The sequence below is a fragment of the Carassius gibelio genome, chromosome B12 (assembly GCF_023724105.1).
Source record: "Carassius gibelio isolate Cgi1373 ecotype wild population from Czech Republic chromosome B12, carGib1.2-hapl.c, whole genome shotgun sequence".
Lineage (NCBI taxonomy): Eukaryota > Metazoa > Chordata > Actinopteri > Cypriniformes > Cyprinidae > Carassius > Carassius gibelio.
The window spans coordinates 18,792,567-18,807,757 of NC_068407.1; the positions used below are offsets into that span (position 1 = coordinate 18,792,567).

Consider the following 15,191-nt stretch of genomic DNA (forward strand, 5'->3'; position numbering starts at 1 on the left):
TATCACCCTAGCCATCCAAATTTCAGGCCTTCAGGTAGAGGAGGTCATTCGGATTATCAACCTTCCTGTCCTGCTCCACCACAACAGCCTGGAAGCACGGGGCCTCAGTCAAAGCCTGGTTTCGTGAAACCTAAACAATCGTTCGCAGCCGCAGAAGCTAAACACCGGTTGGACCCCTCTCAGGTGAACAAAAAGAGGTGGTCAACCTGAGACATCAGTTTGGCAACAAGAAGGGTTTGGAGACAGCACTCAGGGTTTCTCTGTCCCATTCCTTCAAAATGATTCCTTTCTCCCTCCTGCAGGGAATTTAAGTGTGCAAAGTGTTCGTATGGGAGGTTCAAAGTCCAGTGTCCATGTGAAAATGGCCCGTGTTCCCCTGGCACCCCCAAGATATGTCTCTCCCTCCACTTAAGAGGTTTGTTCTGAGGGAGGAAAGACAAAAGTTTGTAAGCATCCCATCACAAATAAAGTTTTCTCTGTCGCATTCAATCCAAGGGCTGAGGGCACAGAGTGGAATAAATATAAAAAGATATCATAAAAAATAAACAAAATTACGAATATAACTCCTTCAACGGAGTGATTCCAACGGAGGAAAGCCAGACGGGCTTCTACTCCCGTTATTTTGTGATTCCCAAACGAGGGGGAGGTCTCCGACCCATTTTAGATTTACGGGTCCTCAACAAACACCTCAGAAAATACAAATTCAAAATGCTTTCGCTCAGAACTTTGTGTCAAAGTATTCGTCAAGGGGATTGGTTCACCTCAGTGGACCTCCAGCACGCATATTTTTCCTGCTCACAGGAAATATCTGAGGTTTGCTTATCAGGGCACAGCATACGAGTATATGAGGATCCCCTTTGGCATGGCTTTGGCTCTGACACCATTAAGGAACGGAGGAGTCAGAGTTTCATCATATCTGGACGATCTGCTCATCTGCGCGCCGTCTCAGCATCAAGCAGAGAGCAATAGACACACACTAGTGATGCATCTGGAGAGATTAGGTTTCAAGATAAACCAAACAAAGAGTTGTCTAATTTCCCTCCATTGAGCCTGATCGAGCCGACACTACGAAGGGTTCGGAAACGAAATCATGTAATAATTCTGATCACACCATACTGGCCAGGTTGACTTTGGGATGCAGAGATTGTGTAACTGCTCTACGACCAGCCATGGCCGTTACCGGCGCAGGGATCTCCTTTCACAAGCACAGGGGGAAATATTTCACCCCTCCCCTCAGAAACTAGCTCTCTGGGCCAGGCCCGTGACAGGCTAAATCTGAATGCAGCTGGGTTACCTCCGAAAGTTATTGAGACAATTCAGAACATGAGGGCTGCGTCAATGCGCTCTTTAAATAATCTCAAAAGGAGGGTGTTTGAGGGTTGGTGCGCAGATAGGAACATAGTTCCTTTCCTGTGTTCAGTTTCGGATGTGCTGTTTTTTTTTTTACAGGACCTTCTAGATAAGGGCAGAAACTTTTCTACGGTTAAGATTTATCTGTCCGCTATGTTGGCATGTCATGTTGGTATTAACTCGGGTACTATCGGCCATCACCCTCTCGTCTGTCGATTTATGAGAGGTGCACCTCGGTTACACCCAGTGTCGAAGCAGCTGGTCCTGCCCTGGGACCTGTCCGTGGTTCTGAACGCGCTCTCAATAGCCCCTTTAAAGCCCATTGATAAAATTGCCTTGAAGCTACTAGCTCTAAAGAGGGCTCTGTTACTCGCTCTCACTACAGCAAAAAGAGTGAGTGGACTTCATGCTTTATCAGTTCACTCCTCATGTATGATGTTCGGTCCGGGTGTTCAAAAAGTCACTTTTAGAACTAACCCAGCGTTCGTACCCAAAAAGTGTTTGATCACGCTGGTGCAGTTCAATCAGTGGACCTGCTAGCTTTTCATATCGCAATACAGAGTTGTCTGTATTCCATAGTGAGATACTGAACGAATGTTAGAAAGAGAACGTTATGTTTCTGATGTAACCCTGGTTCTCTGCTAGCATGAGTGAGGTATCTCACAAACATTGCCCTCCTTGCCTATCCTGCACGGAAAAGAGATATGCGGAGAATGACGAAATGGCAGGTAGCTGCGGTTTATATACAGGGAGGCAGGACTCCCTGATCGCTGCAGCGATTGGTCTGCCATTGTTGCCAGACGTGGTGTTATAGGTGCTTCTGCGATCGCCCACGCCCTGAGGCAGTCCCATAGTGAGATACCTTACTCATGTTATCAGAAAACCAGGGTTACGTTAGTAACCTAACAATACATTTTCTTCCTGGTGTTTTGCTTATTTTAAGCAATCTGGCAACCATGCACACACAAACACTCGCTCCTCTGGAGCTGGAATGTGTGTGTGTGTGTGTGTGCTTCAGCAAAAAGCTCCCCATTTGAGAGGGTTTTTAGTGGCAATGGGAAGATAGTTTCATTCCACATAGCTTCACTTAAACCAGAGACAGTAGAAAGACCTGTGTTCTTAGCTAAAAACTACCCCCATTTTTTGTATTATTTAAATGCAAAAGCAAACATATTGAGATATAATGTATATCGAATATCATAAAAAAATTTAAAATATAATTTTTTTTTCATATATCGCCCAGCCCTAAATAACATTTAGTCGTGTGACACACAACAGCCAATAAAGTTTCAAATAACTGATTTGGTCTTTGTCGATATTTTCAATTTGATTTGGGAATTAACTTTGGATTACTTTTACGCTTCCTTCCTGAAACTTTTATGCTCCATAAAATCCCACTGACTATTACTGTATAGAAAAAAAATAAACATCTGAAAGATTCTTCACTTTTAGATTGGATTTAATTCTCCAACAGCAAAAATGGAAACTTCCTCTATTCACACCTGGAATCCCACAGAATACACAAACCAATGTCCATTGCAAAAGAGAACTGAGAACCCTTAAGTGCTGTTGAGGAAGTTTATGTGTGTTTTTTTAGTCTTCTGAAAGTACTTTCCATAAGCAGTGATGCTGATATGAAATAAAATAATATAATATAATATTAAGATCATCTGTAGGGTGTTTTACTGTCTTTGCCTCAAACAGACTCCAACATCTTGTGACCCTACAATTGATTTGGAAAATGGATAGATGGATAATATAATATTATATAAGTGTTTCACCATGTCTAATCAACTTTTAAACATATAAACAGACCTGTAAATGCTGAAAAAGCAACAAATGGCTCAAACTCCACTATTTGTCTCTGCTCAAGAACTAACCAATACTGATCCAGTGTTTGTACAGTAGGGAGTTACTGGAGGTTTCAAACAAATGTTCTCAGTAGTAGTATGTTGTGGATATTTGCATCAGTGTACGACTGTGCTAAAATTAATCTCTCCACCTATAAAGTCCCGTCCTAATTACTAAACGAAGCGCAAAGAGATTAAAGAGCACATCAGCTCAGAGCAACAGCCACAGAGAAATAAACACTACAGGAAGACACAACTCAGCAACAACACCATAATTAATCAGTGACCTTTTGCACTGCAGAATTTGTATTTGCATATTTAAAGGTTATTTTATAACACATAAAAAATGTTGTAATTGAACAAGAATTACAGATGAAAAGCACTGACAAAAAATGTAGTATGCACAGTTTTGAGATTGTGATTGCTTTGCTGAATGGAGCTTTTGCAAAGTTTTAATGATTAAGTAGAGACAATCCAACGGGGATATACCTTCCAAATTATTAATTTACATAAGCAGCATCACTTAAAATTTTCAGGACTCGATTGGGCACAAACTTGCATCTCTTGTTATCCTAAACTACTCCACCTATGCTGCTGCTTCCACTCACTCTCTCACGTGCTACGCTCCAGTCGTGCACATGCACTAGGAGCTGAGGTCTTCCATTGCACAGGTCTGTGTGAGATGCATTAGCATAAGCTGACCTACATATCCGGGACTGCACACCAGCGCTACACATTGTGCCCGCCGAACTGAATGGCACCTCAGCCATGCCAACGCTGAAGCCACCATCACTATGGAAACCAGAACTTCACTGGCGGGACTCCAGAGTTTTTTGTGCTATCCCACAAAACTAAAACCCATAGAAAACAGAACAGACTTACAGACATGCTGAAATGGACACTTCCAGGAAAGATGTGAAGAATATTACATTATCTTAGTAGTAGCATGGCACTATGATGACATCTGTGTGTGTAAATCACACACTGACTGGCCACTAATTTCAGAGAGTGATGTTAATTAATACCTAGCAAAAAGTACTATGGCGGTATAATGTCATGGTGATGTTTTAGAAGCTAATACCATGGAATTTTGTTGTACGGGTCAATAATTAATAAGTGTGTCTAAATAAAAAAACATACTTCAAAATGCCAAAATTCTTAGAAATTAAAATCTATGTTTTTAAATTGTTTTAGAATTAGTTAAGTGGTGTAACCAATACATAAATACTAGAACAAATACACTTTCTAATAATTTATCTAATAATTTTTTTTTATAATCAAATTAATACATTTTCAAACACATAGGTCACACACACACATCCATACATATACATTCACAAATATAAATAATTAGTTATTCAAAAATACCAAGTTCAAAACTCAACTTGACTTTCCATACATTGATTTGGGAAAATTTTCAATGATATTTTGAATCAAATTATACATAATTATTAATAACTTATAAGTAACTTATTTCAGTTTTTTATATGATTCTGCCAGTTATTATTGTTATAACAAAAATGTATTCTGCCCTTTATTTATTTGTTTTACTTACTTTTCATTCCTACCATCTCAGGAAAGTAACACCACCTAGAACCTTCTGTCTTTAAGCCCAAAAATATACAAATAATCTGGAAATTAACATAATACAACATAACAGAAGACATAGGCCAATAGAAGAGTTCCATTCGAATTGGATGCATTTCAATTTTAAGTAGGGTCTTGTTAACTTAATCTCGATTTTATCTTTCGCGTTAACATGATAACACTTATTTTATGCAAGTAGAAATCCACCCAAAGTGTTCCCCGCATCCCTCCCATCAGGAAGCTCAGGATATTTCTGTCATACCTCACAGCAGGTGTTGGCTCAGGTGAAAGCGTTCCGTCTCCAAACGCTTAGATTACAAAAAGCTGCAAACGATATTCCAACCGATAACAAGCGTCTGTTTATAATCCATCTTTGTAATGCTGCCGTGCTTTAATCGTCCCTCCGCAGGGAAACAGGTGTGTTTGTGGGCGTGGCCTCAAACGCCAGGTACTGTACCTCCCTACAGTGCCACTCACACTCACTAGGAGACTCGTCTAACCTGTTGTGCTCTTCATTTGACTCTGGAAGTATGCTTGAAAACCCCTTCCCCCATACACAGTCAAATCAGCAGGCTTATATTTAGATACGTGCAACATGTTTTGGTTAAAAAAATTATAATAACGAGGTAAACTATGTACTAGTAGACTAGTTTTCCATACGCACCGTATAGAGCGTCTTGAGCCCGGTTTGGTCGATTAATAAACGGAGTAAGAAGCCGGTTCTGTGCCGGTACATACAAACAGACAAGCAAACCATTAACATGCAGATCACTTGGCAGGGAGCTCCAGAGATGGAGTCTGACAGGGCGTTTGATTATAGAGCCAAAACATCGCTAATAACTATAACTTACGTTACATTCTCTTCAAACGTAGAAATATATCAGCTAACTCTAAATACGTTTTTGTCCTCATTAAAGCGATTGGGGCTTGACCCGTCTGAAGCTTCATACCTGGCCAGAACAGCTTTAATTTTGCTTATCAAATGAGGGAAGTTTCAAAAGTCTTTTTTTCTGTTAACGTACCACACAAAACAAGTGAGGCTGTAACCATAACAACAGTAGTTCGCTCGAGCGTGAGGTTAGGAACGGAACGGAAAGAGTAAGTTACTATTTTTTATTAATCCTTGTCATTTACATAGGTTTAAATATCACAAGTATGCCACAAAGCGTGCGTTTAGTTGCTTTAAAGTCTTTAAAAACATACGGGCGCCAAAACAGTGGTCTGCACGAGACGAATTCCTTCCAATTAAAAGTTATGGATAATATTTCTTCCAGTACCGTTTTTTTTTTTTTCTTTTACGTTTTCTGTTCTTGTCTGGTCTGGACCAGTTGTAGGAAAGATTTATACTAGTCTTACAAGTTTCTTTATGACTGATCATAAATAATAATAATAATAATAATAAGTTACATAAAAACTAAGTTGAATACAAAATATAAGACTGATTAGCGACCACTTGGCTAACTTCTAACTGTCAGACTAGTTTTTAAGACACTAGGCTAAGTTTATGCAACTGGCTTTCAAAACATTCGCCCTAAAACATAGTTTGTTCATGGATTGTCTGTTGATTCATAATGCTAAAAATAACAAATGATTAAATTAAAATTGACCTAATGTTCATAGCCTACTATGCAAAAATTGGACGTTTTGAATGTTCAAAAAGAATAATGTTTCCATAAAAGTTATTTTAGCATGTTTTTGTTAGTGGGGATGAAGTTTGACAAATACTGAAAAATAGCCTATATGACAGTTTTTATATTAAATATTAAAAGTTCTTGTGTCTGTTTGCTAATGGGGCATTTGTGGATACATCATATTTCTAGATTTGTGAATTAAAATATTAAAATTTATTAAAATTAGGCCTATGGGTTAAAATGTCCCTGTCCTCCTAGCATTTATATATAGTAGGCCTACAAGAAAAATGTTTTATATACTGCAGAGGCATTGAAACCACCGTCTTTTTACAGGTAATTAAGTGAATAATTAATTTAAAAAAAACATTTTACTTAATACACTGAAATGTGGAAAGGAAAATAATATATTTAGCTCAATCAATCAACTGTTGATGTAATGCAGGCATTTCTACACCAACTTTTAGGGACAGACACATTTTTTCTTTTTTCTTTTTTTGGACACCTGAGACATCATCACTTCCCCATGGTTTTGGTTTTGGTTTTGTAGGCTCAGAGCTTATTTGCAGACAGTGCCCCCGTGTGTTCAAGAAAAGCAGCTAAATCATTCAGACTGAGCATATACTTACTAAAGTATGCAGTATTTCATAATGAAGCAATAGGCTACATCTAAGGCTTCATTTATTGTCGAGAGAGAACACTGCTGTCATTGCAAGGAGGATAGAATAGTACAGAATATATATATTTTTGCATCATAATCAGAAATTGCTGTTTAACTTAGTACATGAAATATTACTTACCACATTCTTATCTTGTGTGACAGGCTTTACAGTCATATTATCTTTGGCTATTGAGGATTCTGGTTCTCTTGCTGTATCCAAACTTTCGTACACATTCTCGTCTTTATTCATGGCATTCCAGACGTCACCCCAGCCAGCTCTATTGAGCATCTGAATATCTTGATCTAGGGCCTTCGAGTCCACCTGAGGACTTTCTGTTGCATTTACGGTTGACTTTATCTCCATTTTGGGGGACTGAGGTGTGTTAACTGTGTGGAGAGGTGGCAGTAACATAGAGGGTGGTGTTTCCCCATTAGTTGGAGGAGTGTGGATGGAAGGCATGTCTTTAATGTTGTCATAGAGGTGGAGTTCAGGCACAGGACAGGGCTTTGCTTCAGTCTTTATGGGATCTGGATCCAAACCTTTCAGTTCAAAGAATTCCTTTGGAATAATAAATGTTGATATTCTGTGGCCATCCTTCTCCGTGTCTCGTTTTATAGAGGCAGGGACTCGGAGTGTGACTTCATCGGGCTCAATGATGGTGGGAAGTCTATCAGGAGCTGTCTCTGAGTTGGACTTGAGGTATTCACTTCCACTAAACTCTTCTGGAGGGTCCGGTAGAGTTTGGTTGGTCTCAGGTGGGAGTTCGGTGACATAGGTTGCTGGGATGAAAAAAGGCTTGTCGGTCTCACCCTTCCGAACATGCCACCAGGTTTCATTGGTCTTGGCTACTAGGATGTAGTGCTCGTTGGGTTTGATGGACACCTCTCTGCCATCTCGAGCAGTGTACTTGTATTCATAATTCACCAGAACCTGCTGTGAAAGTGACATAGTGGCCCACTTCTGATAATCCCAAACACGTTATGTGGCTGGTGTTCAGTGCAAGCAGGAAATTAGGGTCCGGATACAGTCATCATGAGATCTGAAGATAAAGGAGAAAAGACAAAAAAACAATAAACAACAAAGAATTATTTTGTGTATTTGGTGTAATGAAATGTGCAGTTTAAGGTTAAAAAAACATTATTTTCCACATACTGTACATTATTGTTGCTCCTCTATGCCTCGCCTTTCTGAAACATGTTGACATTTACAAAGCTCATTGTTCTAAAAAGTGAGGTGTACGCTGATTGGCCAGCTATCCAGTGTGTTTTGATTGGCCCGAATGCCTCAAGCATGTCACGGAAATATTACACCCCTTACTATACTGTGATGCTGTGTGTCCCAGCGCAACAACACAAAACCAATAAAACCCATTACAAATGAAGCATTTGTAGCATCCATTGGTGACATAATTACTGATTATAATGACTTATACTGTCTTTTTAAACATTGAGTTGCATCGCACCACGTAAACAAAACCATGTCTGTATTTGTGACCGGAGAAATGACAAATAACAAGCTGTACTCTAGAGCATACAGTATATAGCATATACAGAATATATAAACATAAACACTTAAACAGGATATATATACATAAAAAAATTTTTTGCATCGATAACTCAAATGTGGTGATCAAACACTTATAATGATGACAAACATAGGCCTATGTTGTGGAGGTAGGGTATTTAACAATAAACTTTATTATTAAAAAAGAGTCTGACATCAGAGCAAACTAATATGATACGCTTATTGTGAGAGTAAAACACAGGATCATTGTTGTTTATTTACTTAGCACTGAGTCTCACCAACTAGGTGACTACATAGCGTTAAATCACAATTCAACCGACTCAAGCCACCACCGCACTGCCGTCTGTTGGACTGCAAAAAGATACTAACGTTTCAATCTGCTACGTTACAGACTGCACAGGCGAACTATGCTGACATTGTGTCTGCGCCGCAACAGGACGCCACAAAGCAACCACTGAAAATCATTTGAACTTCGTGTCAGCACGTCATAAATAGAACGAGGCATCAACAACACTGATTATAGTCCAAGTCCATTTATGGCAAGGGCGTCAAACTCAGTTCCTGGAGGGTCGGAGCCCTGCGTAGTTTAGATTCAACTAACCTAATTAAAACACACCTGATTCCAACTAATCAAGTCCTTCAGGCTTATAAGTCTACATGGTATGAGTTTTGAAGCAGGGTTGGGACAAAACTCTGCAGGGCTCTGGTCCTCCAGGAACTGAGTTCAAGGCTAGTCATGTCACTTGGCGGCCATCTTTGAAACGCTTCTCAGGCATGCAAGTGCAGCTCCTATCTCTTTGAATGAGGAAACATCAAATTCTCCAAAATGGTTCACTAAACATACGAGTCAATTTCATATTTGATGTCACCAATGAAATCTAACAACAACTGCATCATAAATGTTGTTTATTTTCCTCAAATAGCATTTAAAAAGCTTATTTTCTCAGGCTAGATCAGCCAGTGCACATACGCAGTCCTAAGCGCACATCTCAGAGCGTTGCTGTTTATATAGAAACCGAGACTTATAATGGCAGCTGCAGTGACATGCTGACTTTACTGATTAGCAATTGGCTCTTTTGCTCAGAAGGCGGGGCTTCGTTCGATTGAGCGGCCAAATTGAGTGTTGCATTTTTCCCCATTTAAAACTATACAAGTGACATGTCTTGGGTATTCTATAGCCATTGTTATAATGGGTTCTATTCTACACTGGACGTTTGTCGTGCCACGCCATGTGATGTGAACGATGTGATGTGAACGAAGTGATAAGCATGAGATAAGCATGAGTATACGTGACGCGGCCGGTTTAAACACCAGCATTGACTGAATGGCTGTGATCCGGAGGCCGTAAACACAGGCTTTAATGTGCTGCAGACACGATGCATGATGCACAGATCAGCTCTAATGTCACTGAATCTGCTGTTAAAAATAAGCCATCCATTCATCCTATCATACCATGCAAAAGTAAGAATTAGAATCATTGTAATGTGACAATCAAATATAGGTGCGGGTGGGTGGCGGGTTGATAATATGTGGACTCGGTGAAGTTTGAGCTCATCTGCACATCTGTACACTACAGTGACCTGGATTACTGAAGCAAACAATGGAGCATGCTCTGCTGGACAAACTAAGTAATTGCACCATTCAGAAAGCATTTAATCTGTGTTATATCAGCGATAGGCTCATATCGGCTGAAAATATCGGCTAAACGATATATCGTTTACTCCCCTGCTCTGAACTTGCGTTTGAATATCAGTGGCAAATCCTTTAAATATGAAAACATACTTACAGGCTGTGAGTCAGCATTATTTGTCAGAACAATGGCATTGTAGGCTACTCTCCCAGGAAACAGTCCTCGTCCTACGTAAAATGCGCTGAACACATCTAAATATTTGTTTAGAACTGTTCTGGAACAATTTTGTAAATACAACTTAACCACTGATTTCTAGTTGTGTCTTCTTTTGGAAGACTAAATAAAGTAGTTTCGCTTTCAAAATGAAACACACAGCGTCTCCACAACGTGGCAGCAACAACAATACTACAGCGACAATGTTAAGCCTTCTTTCTTTGCGTGAACATTTGAGCAGCGTTATAAAAATCTTCACACACAATCATGTAGAGAATTGGAGACGTGTTTAAACGAGGCGTTTTAGGAGGACGTGGACGAGTCTTAACTTTTATAAAGAATATCTCTTTGGGTTTGAGACTTTAGTCTTTGCAGCTCATCATATGACCCCTTTAAATAAGAAAATATGAAACAAAAATTAATTAATTAACAGATATAAAGCCAGTGTGTCACTTATGGGCAGTGCACATTTAGAAGAAAAGGTCCCTTTCAGAGTATTTACCCTGAAATCTACTCATTTATATTTACATAAGAGGAATATAACAAAATATGTTTATTAGCTTAAAAATGTGACTTTTTTTAAAAGGGTGGGACTACTATATTCACAACACAAAATATTTGAAACAGAGGAATGCAGACAAACCAGGGGAACCACAGGTGTGTCGGAGAGAGAGATGAGAGAAACTGTCAAGATTTGTAACAGCAGACGACCTCAAAACTGAAGATTTTAAGTGAAGATTTAGTTCAGTACATTCTTTACTTTAATGAAGAAAGCAGAGATAAAATATACAAGTACGAATGGATGAAGTAGAAGAGAAGTACTAGGTAATTGTTTTTATTTAAATAACAGTACAATTAAACACATGAGTGTGTGTATATCTATCTTTCTATCTATCTATAAGGAGAAACTACACTGTATTGTACCATTAAATTAGTATATTACTTAAAATTATGATTTGGAAGCTAAAGAAGTAACTTTCAATGTAGTTTTTCAGAGTTATTTAACACTAGTGGGAATCAGATATTCTAAAAGCATGTAAACTTAGAGTGACAGACGCATGACACTGGCTACAGGAAGTGAGTGTATTTTGCAGAGGAACGCTGCACTAACCCCAAACCTACACAGAAGAAGAGACAGCAAAATAGAGGAAACGTCAGCTTGTAAAACAGGAAAACACACCATGCTACAGTATGTGCAAACTGCAATCTCGGTTTCATTGAGGTTGTTGCAAAATACTAATTACATAATATGTAAAGCCGATTATTGGACGTTTCTGTTCTGATGACTGATTAATGAATATAAACAGCCACACCAGCAGCTGCTGCTTGTGCTCGTGAAGACGTGAGTGAACGTGTGTTTTGAGTACAGTCATCATCTGCTGCACCTTCATGGAATGAACTGCATCAGTCAACGCCTCCAATGTCAAGAAAAATGTGTCTAAACCACCCGTGATCACTTTCAGGAGTCCTCACTGCATCCAGCAACTGGTTTGGAACTGGAACAGTGTGTTCAGATAATTGAACAATTATATTAAAAACCCTACACATATCTCACAATATATTATGATGTAAATAAATAATGTGTGTGCATAAAATTGAATTACATTTTTAATTTTATATGTACACACACAAATACATCTACATTGTTTAAAATGATTTAAAAAAAATGGTAAATAAAGCATGATTATTTTAATACAATGCAAGAAAATCCTATTTCAAGTTTTTCTACTTCAAAATTAAATTTTTAATTCAGTGCAACATTCTGATTATTTTGGAATTTACTAGAAATTTCCAAGTGAAACTTTTTTTTTAAGTATGTATACAGTAAACAGTTTATGTATTACATATATCATATAACATTATATTATATTTGTATTTATATCTACATAAATATATACACTACACTGTAAATATAAGTTATATAACATATATTACGTAATCACAACCTTTTACTTTGGATTCACGATTAATCCTTTGACAGCACTAATTTTAATTTTGTCATTTGTTAATATCTGAATATTTTAAATCATGACATCGGTTTTATAACTTTTAAAACTAAAGGCAAAACAAAGTGAAACAAAACAAAATAATCAAATAAAACAAAACTACCCAACTTTGTCAATGGTTGTGAATCAGGTATTGAAGTACAACTATGGCAGTCTCATGATATGACTGTATGAACAGCTGTTGACTATTGTTCATAACAAACCGATAGTAGCCCACAGATTCCAGAGCAGATATGTAACACAATCAGATGAGATATCAAATGAACTTACCATCAGAGAACACAATAATCCCTCGACTCCTCCTTCTCCGAGCGCTGGGAATAATTCACTTTAATAAGAAACGATCATCTCTCTGTGTCTCTGGTTTCCTCGGCTCCATACTTCTTCAGTCCTGTAGTGCTGTTGTGTCAGTGGGAGGAAAACAAATGCGCCCAGAGTTGTGCTGCTCGACGGGTTTGAGCGCGCGGAGTGGAACTGAACAGGAGGGGTGTGAGACTCGAGTGGATGACAATACAACTGTATATTAAACCATCATTGTATTTACAGTCAATAATCAAGCGAAGGAACAATTGTCCAAAGCTGGAAAAACTGAGAAATGAGGAAGCAGAAAATAAAAAAGAGAAACGGTGAGGAGAACTTGTCAGCGCTGCTGTTTTTAATCATTGACATCGACAGAGGCGTTCTTCACGGGTTTCATTCAAGGCTATTTCGGCTTTATGACTCATGTTTCGAGTCATATTTGGAGCTTTTAGACATGGGTGTTCGTGTGAACAATCTGAGTTTATGGAAGCATTTAGGTTGACCTCACAGTCTCCACATGAGATGGCTTCCACATGAATATATGACAACAACATAACAACACCACTTGTTGTTGTCTTATATTCATGTGGAAGCCAAACTTAGATTAGCAGACTAATAGAGATTGTTCGAACATTGGATAAAATCTTCTTTGAAGATTTTTTTTTTCCATAAATCAGGAAATACTATTAACAGGTAGGGGAAAAATGTAATTAAATGTCATAAATCAGGTGAATGATATATGGTAAAGGTAAAAACCTTCAGAATATGGATAGAAATATAACTGGAAAGTTTGGTGCTAAGGAAATTGATATTTCAATGAAAGAGATGCATTGTAAAAAAAAAAAAAAAAATACTGTAAAAAACGGTAACAACATTTTAGGTTTTACCTTAAATTTACAGTTAAATGCCGTAATTTCATTAACTGATATAATGTTACACTTTCAAAAATTATTGTGATTTTAATGGTAAAATAAACTTCTACAGTACAAACCTGTTAAATGGTTAACAGTTAGAGAGAGTCCTGTTTTTTTTTTTTTGTACTTGGAAAAGTGTAAAAACAGTGTTAAAGTTGTTACAAATTAAATTAAAAGAAAACTAGGTTACTGGTTATTCATCTAAAACAACGAAACAAGCCAAAAACTATCAGATACGTTCATTAAGCAACACGTGGAAAAGATGTGAGAGCTTGTAGCATCGCAATTTTAAAAGTTTTATAGCGTTTTATAAATAAATATATATCAGCCAAATAGGAAATAAGCATATGTCATTAACTCCTGAAACATCTGGCTCATATTTTCTATATACCATGGTTTGACTTGTTAAAAGATCTCACCTCCTTTTGACCATTAAATAAACCTTCAGCTAACCTCACGCTCACAGGCCTATGTCATAAAGTTGAAATTGTCACCCTGTGATCACTGAACACAATTTTTTTTAGCTGACCTGCAGCACCACCATTTACAACGCCAGAACCACTCAAAACTAATTAGCTTACAATTGAGTTGCAAAACCCGAAAACCTTTAGATTTTTTACAATCATCGCTGACATACTCGTAACAGTAAACACAAAGACGTCAGATGCCAGACACCAGACGCGTTTCTATGAAATATTTAGCCTTTCGTGTAATGTTGTAAAAGTATATTTGGCAAGAAAATCCCATCTTGACTTACCACATTCATTCCTGTTTAATATTAATATATTAATATTATTATATTGCATCTACAGGGTTTAAACTGATATAGCAACGCCAGAAGTTAATATTGACTACATCAAATACATATTAAAGGATTTAGGCTACTAAAGTATGTGTGAGCGACTTATTAAAATAAAATAAAACAATATTTTTTTTCCAACAAGGCCTTTAAAAAATAAAATCGTATAGGTTAACCTAATTTTAAAGTAAAAACATTGGTTGCTTTGAACATTAACACAGAAAGGCATGCATTACTGGTAGATTTACAAATATGGTCTGAGATTACACTCAATTTTCGTTCACACTCTGTACATCATAAAACTAAATAAATCTAAAATGAATAAATAAAACAACACTTAAGAAAAAGCAGCAGCAGCTATATATGTTAGGGTTAGGTATAGAATAGCAAAAAGAACATCTAATCATCCGTCAGTTTATGCTACAGAAAAGATTGCCTTATTTTTGGCTCTTCAGTGGGTTGACCACATTAATATACCTAAAGTAGTCATGTTCAGACTCATTTTCAGCACTATCAAGTTTAAAGAGTGCAAAAACTTCAACTAGACAAGACATTTTGTCAGTCATTTTACAGAGTTTGTTCAGAATACAAACAAAAACAAATATTTATTTTGTATCAGATAAAAACATTAAAATGTCAGACATCGAATTTAATACTCCAATGAGTAAATTAGAAATAAAAAGGGCTAATAAAAAAAAACACAAAAAGATGCGTGAAAAATTAAATAG

The 15,191-nt window shown here is 37.5% G+C and overlaps 1 protein-coding gene across 2 annotated transcripts in view; it reads right to left on the minus strand.

The window, feature by feature from the left end:
- Positions 1-13,049, minus strand: part of LOC127969031 (rho GTPase-activating protein 27) — a 34,909-nt gene extending 21,860 nt beyond the window's left edge. The window contains exons 1-2 of one of the 2 annotated variants that reach the window (XM_052570590.1): positions 12,721-13,049; positions 7,216-8,116 (exon numbers count right to left, since the gene is read on the minus strand). In XM_052570590.1, coding sequence (XP_052426550.1) covers positions 7,216-8,025 — 810 coding nt within the window. In that variant the 5' untranslated portion in view covers positions 8,026-8,116; positions 12,721-13,049. The remainder of the gene's footprint in view (positions 1-7,215; positions 8,117-12,720) is intronic. The other variant, XM_052570589.1, reaches the window with a different exon arrangement.
- Between the last annotated feature and the right edge of the window lie 2,142 nt (positions 13,050-15,191).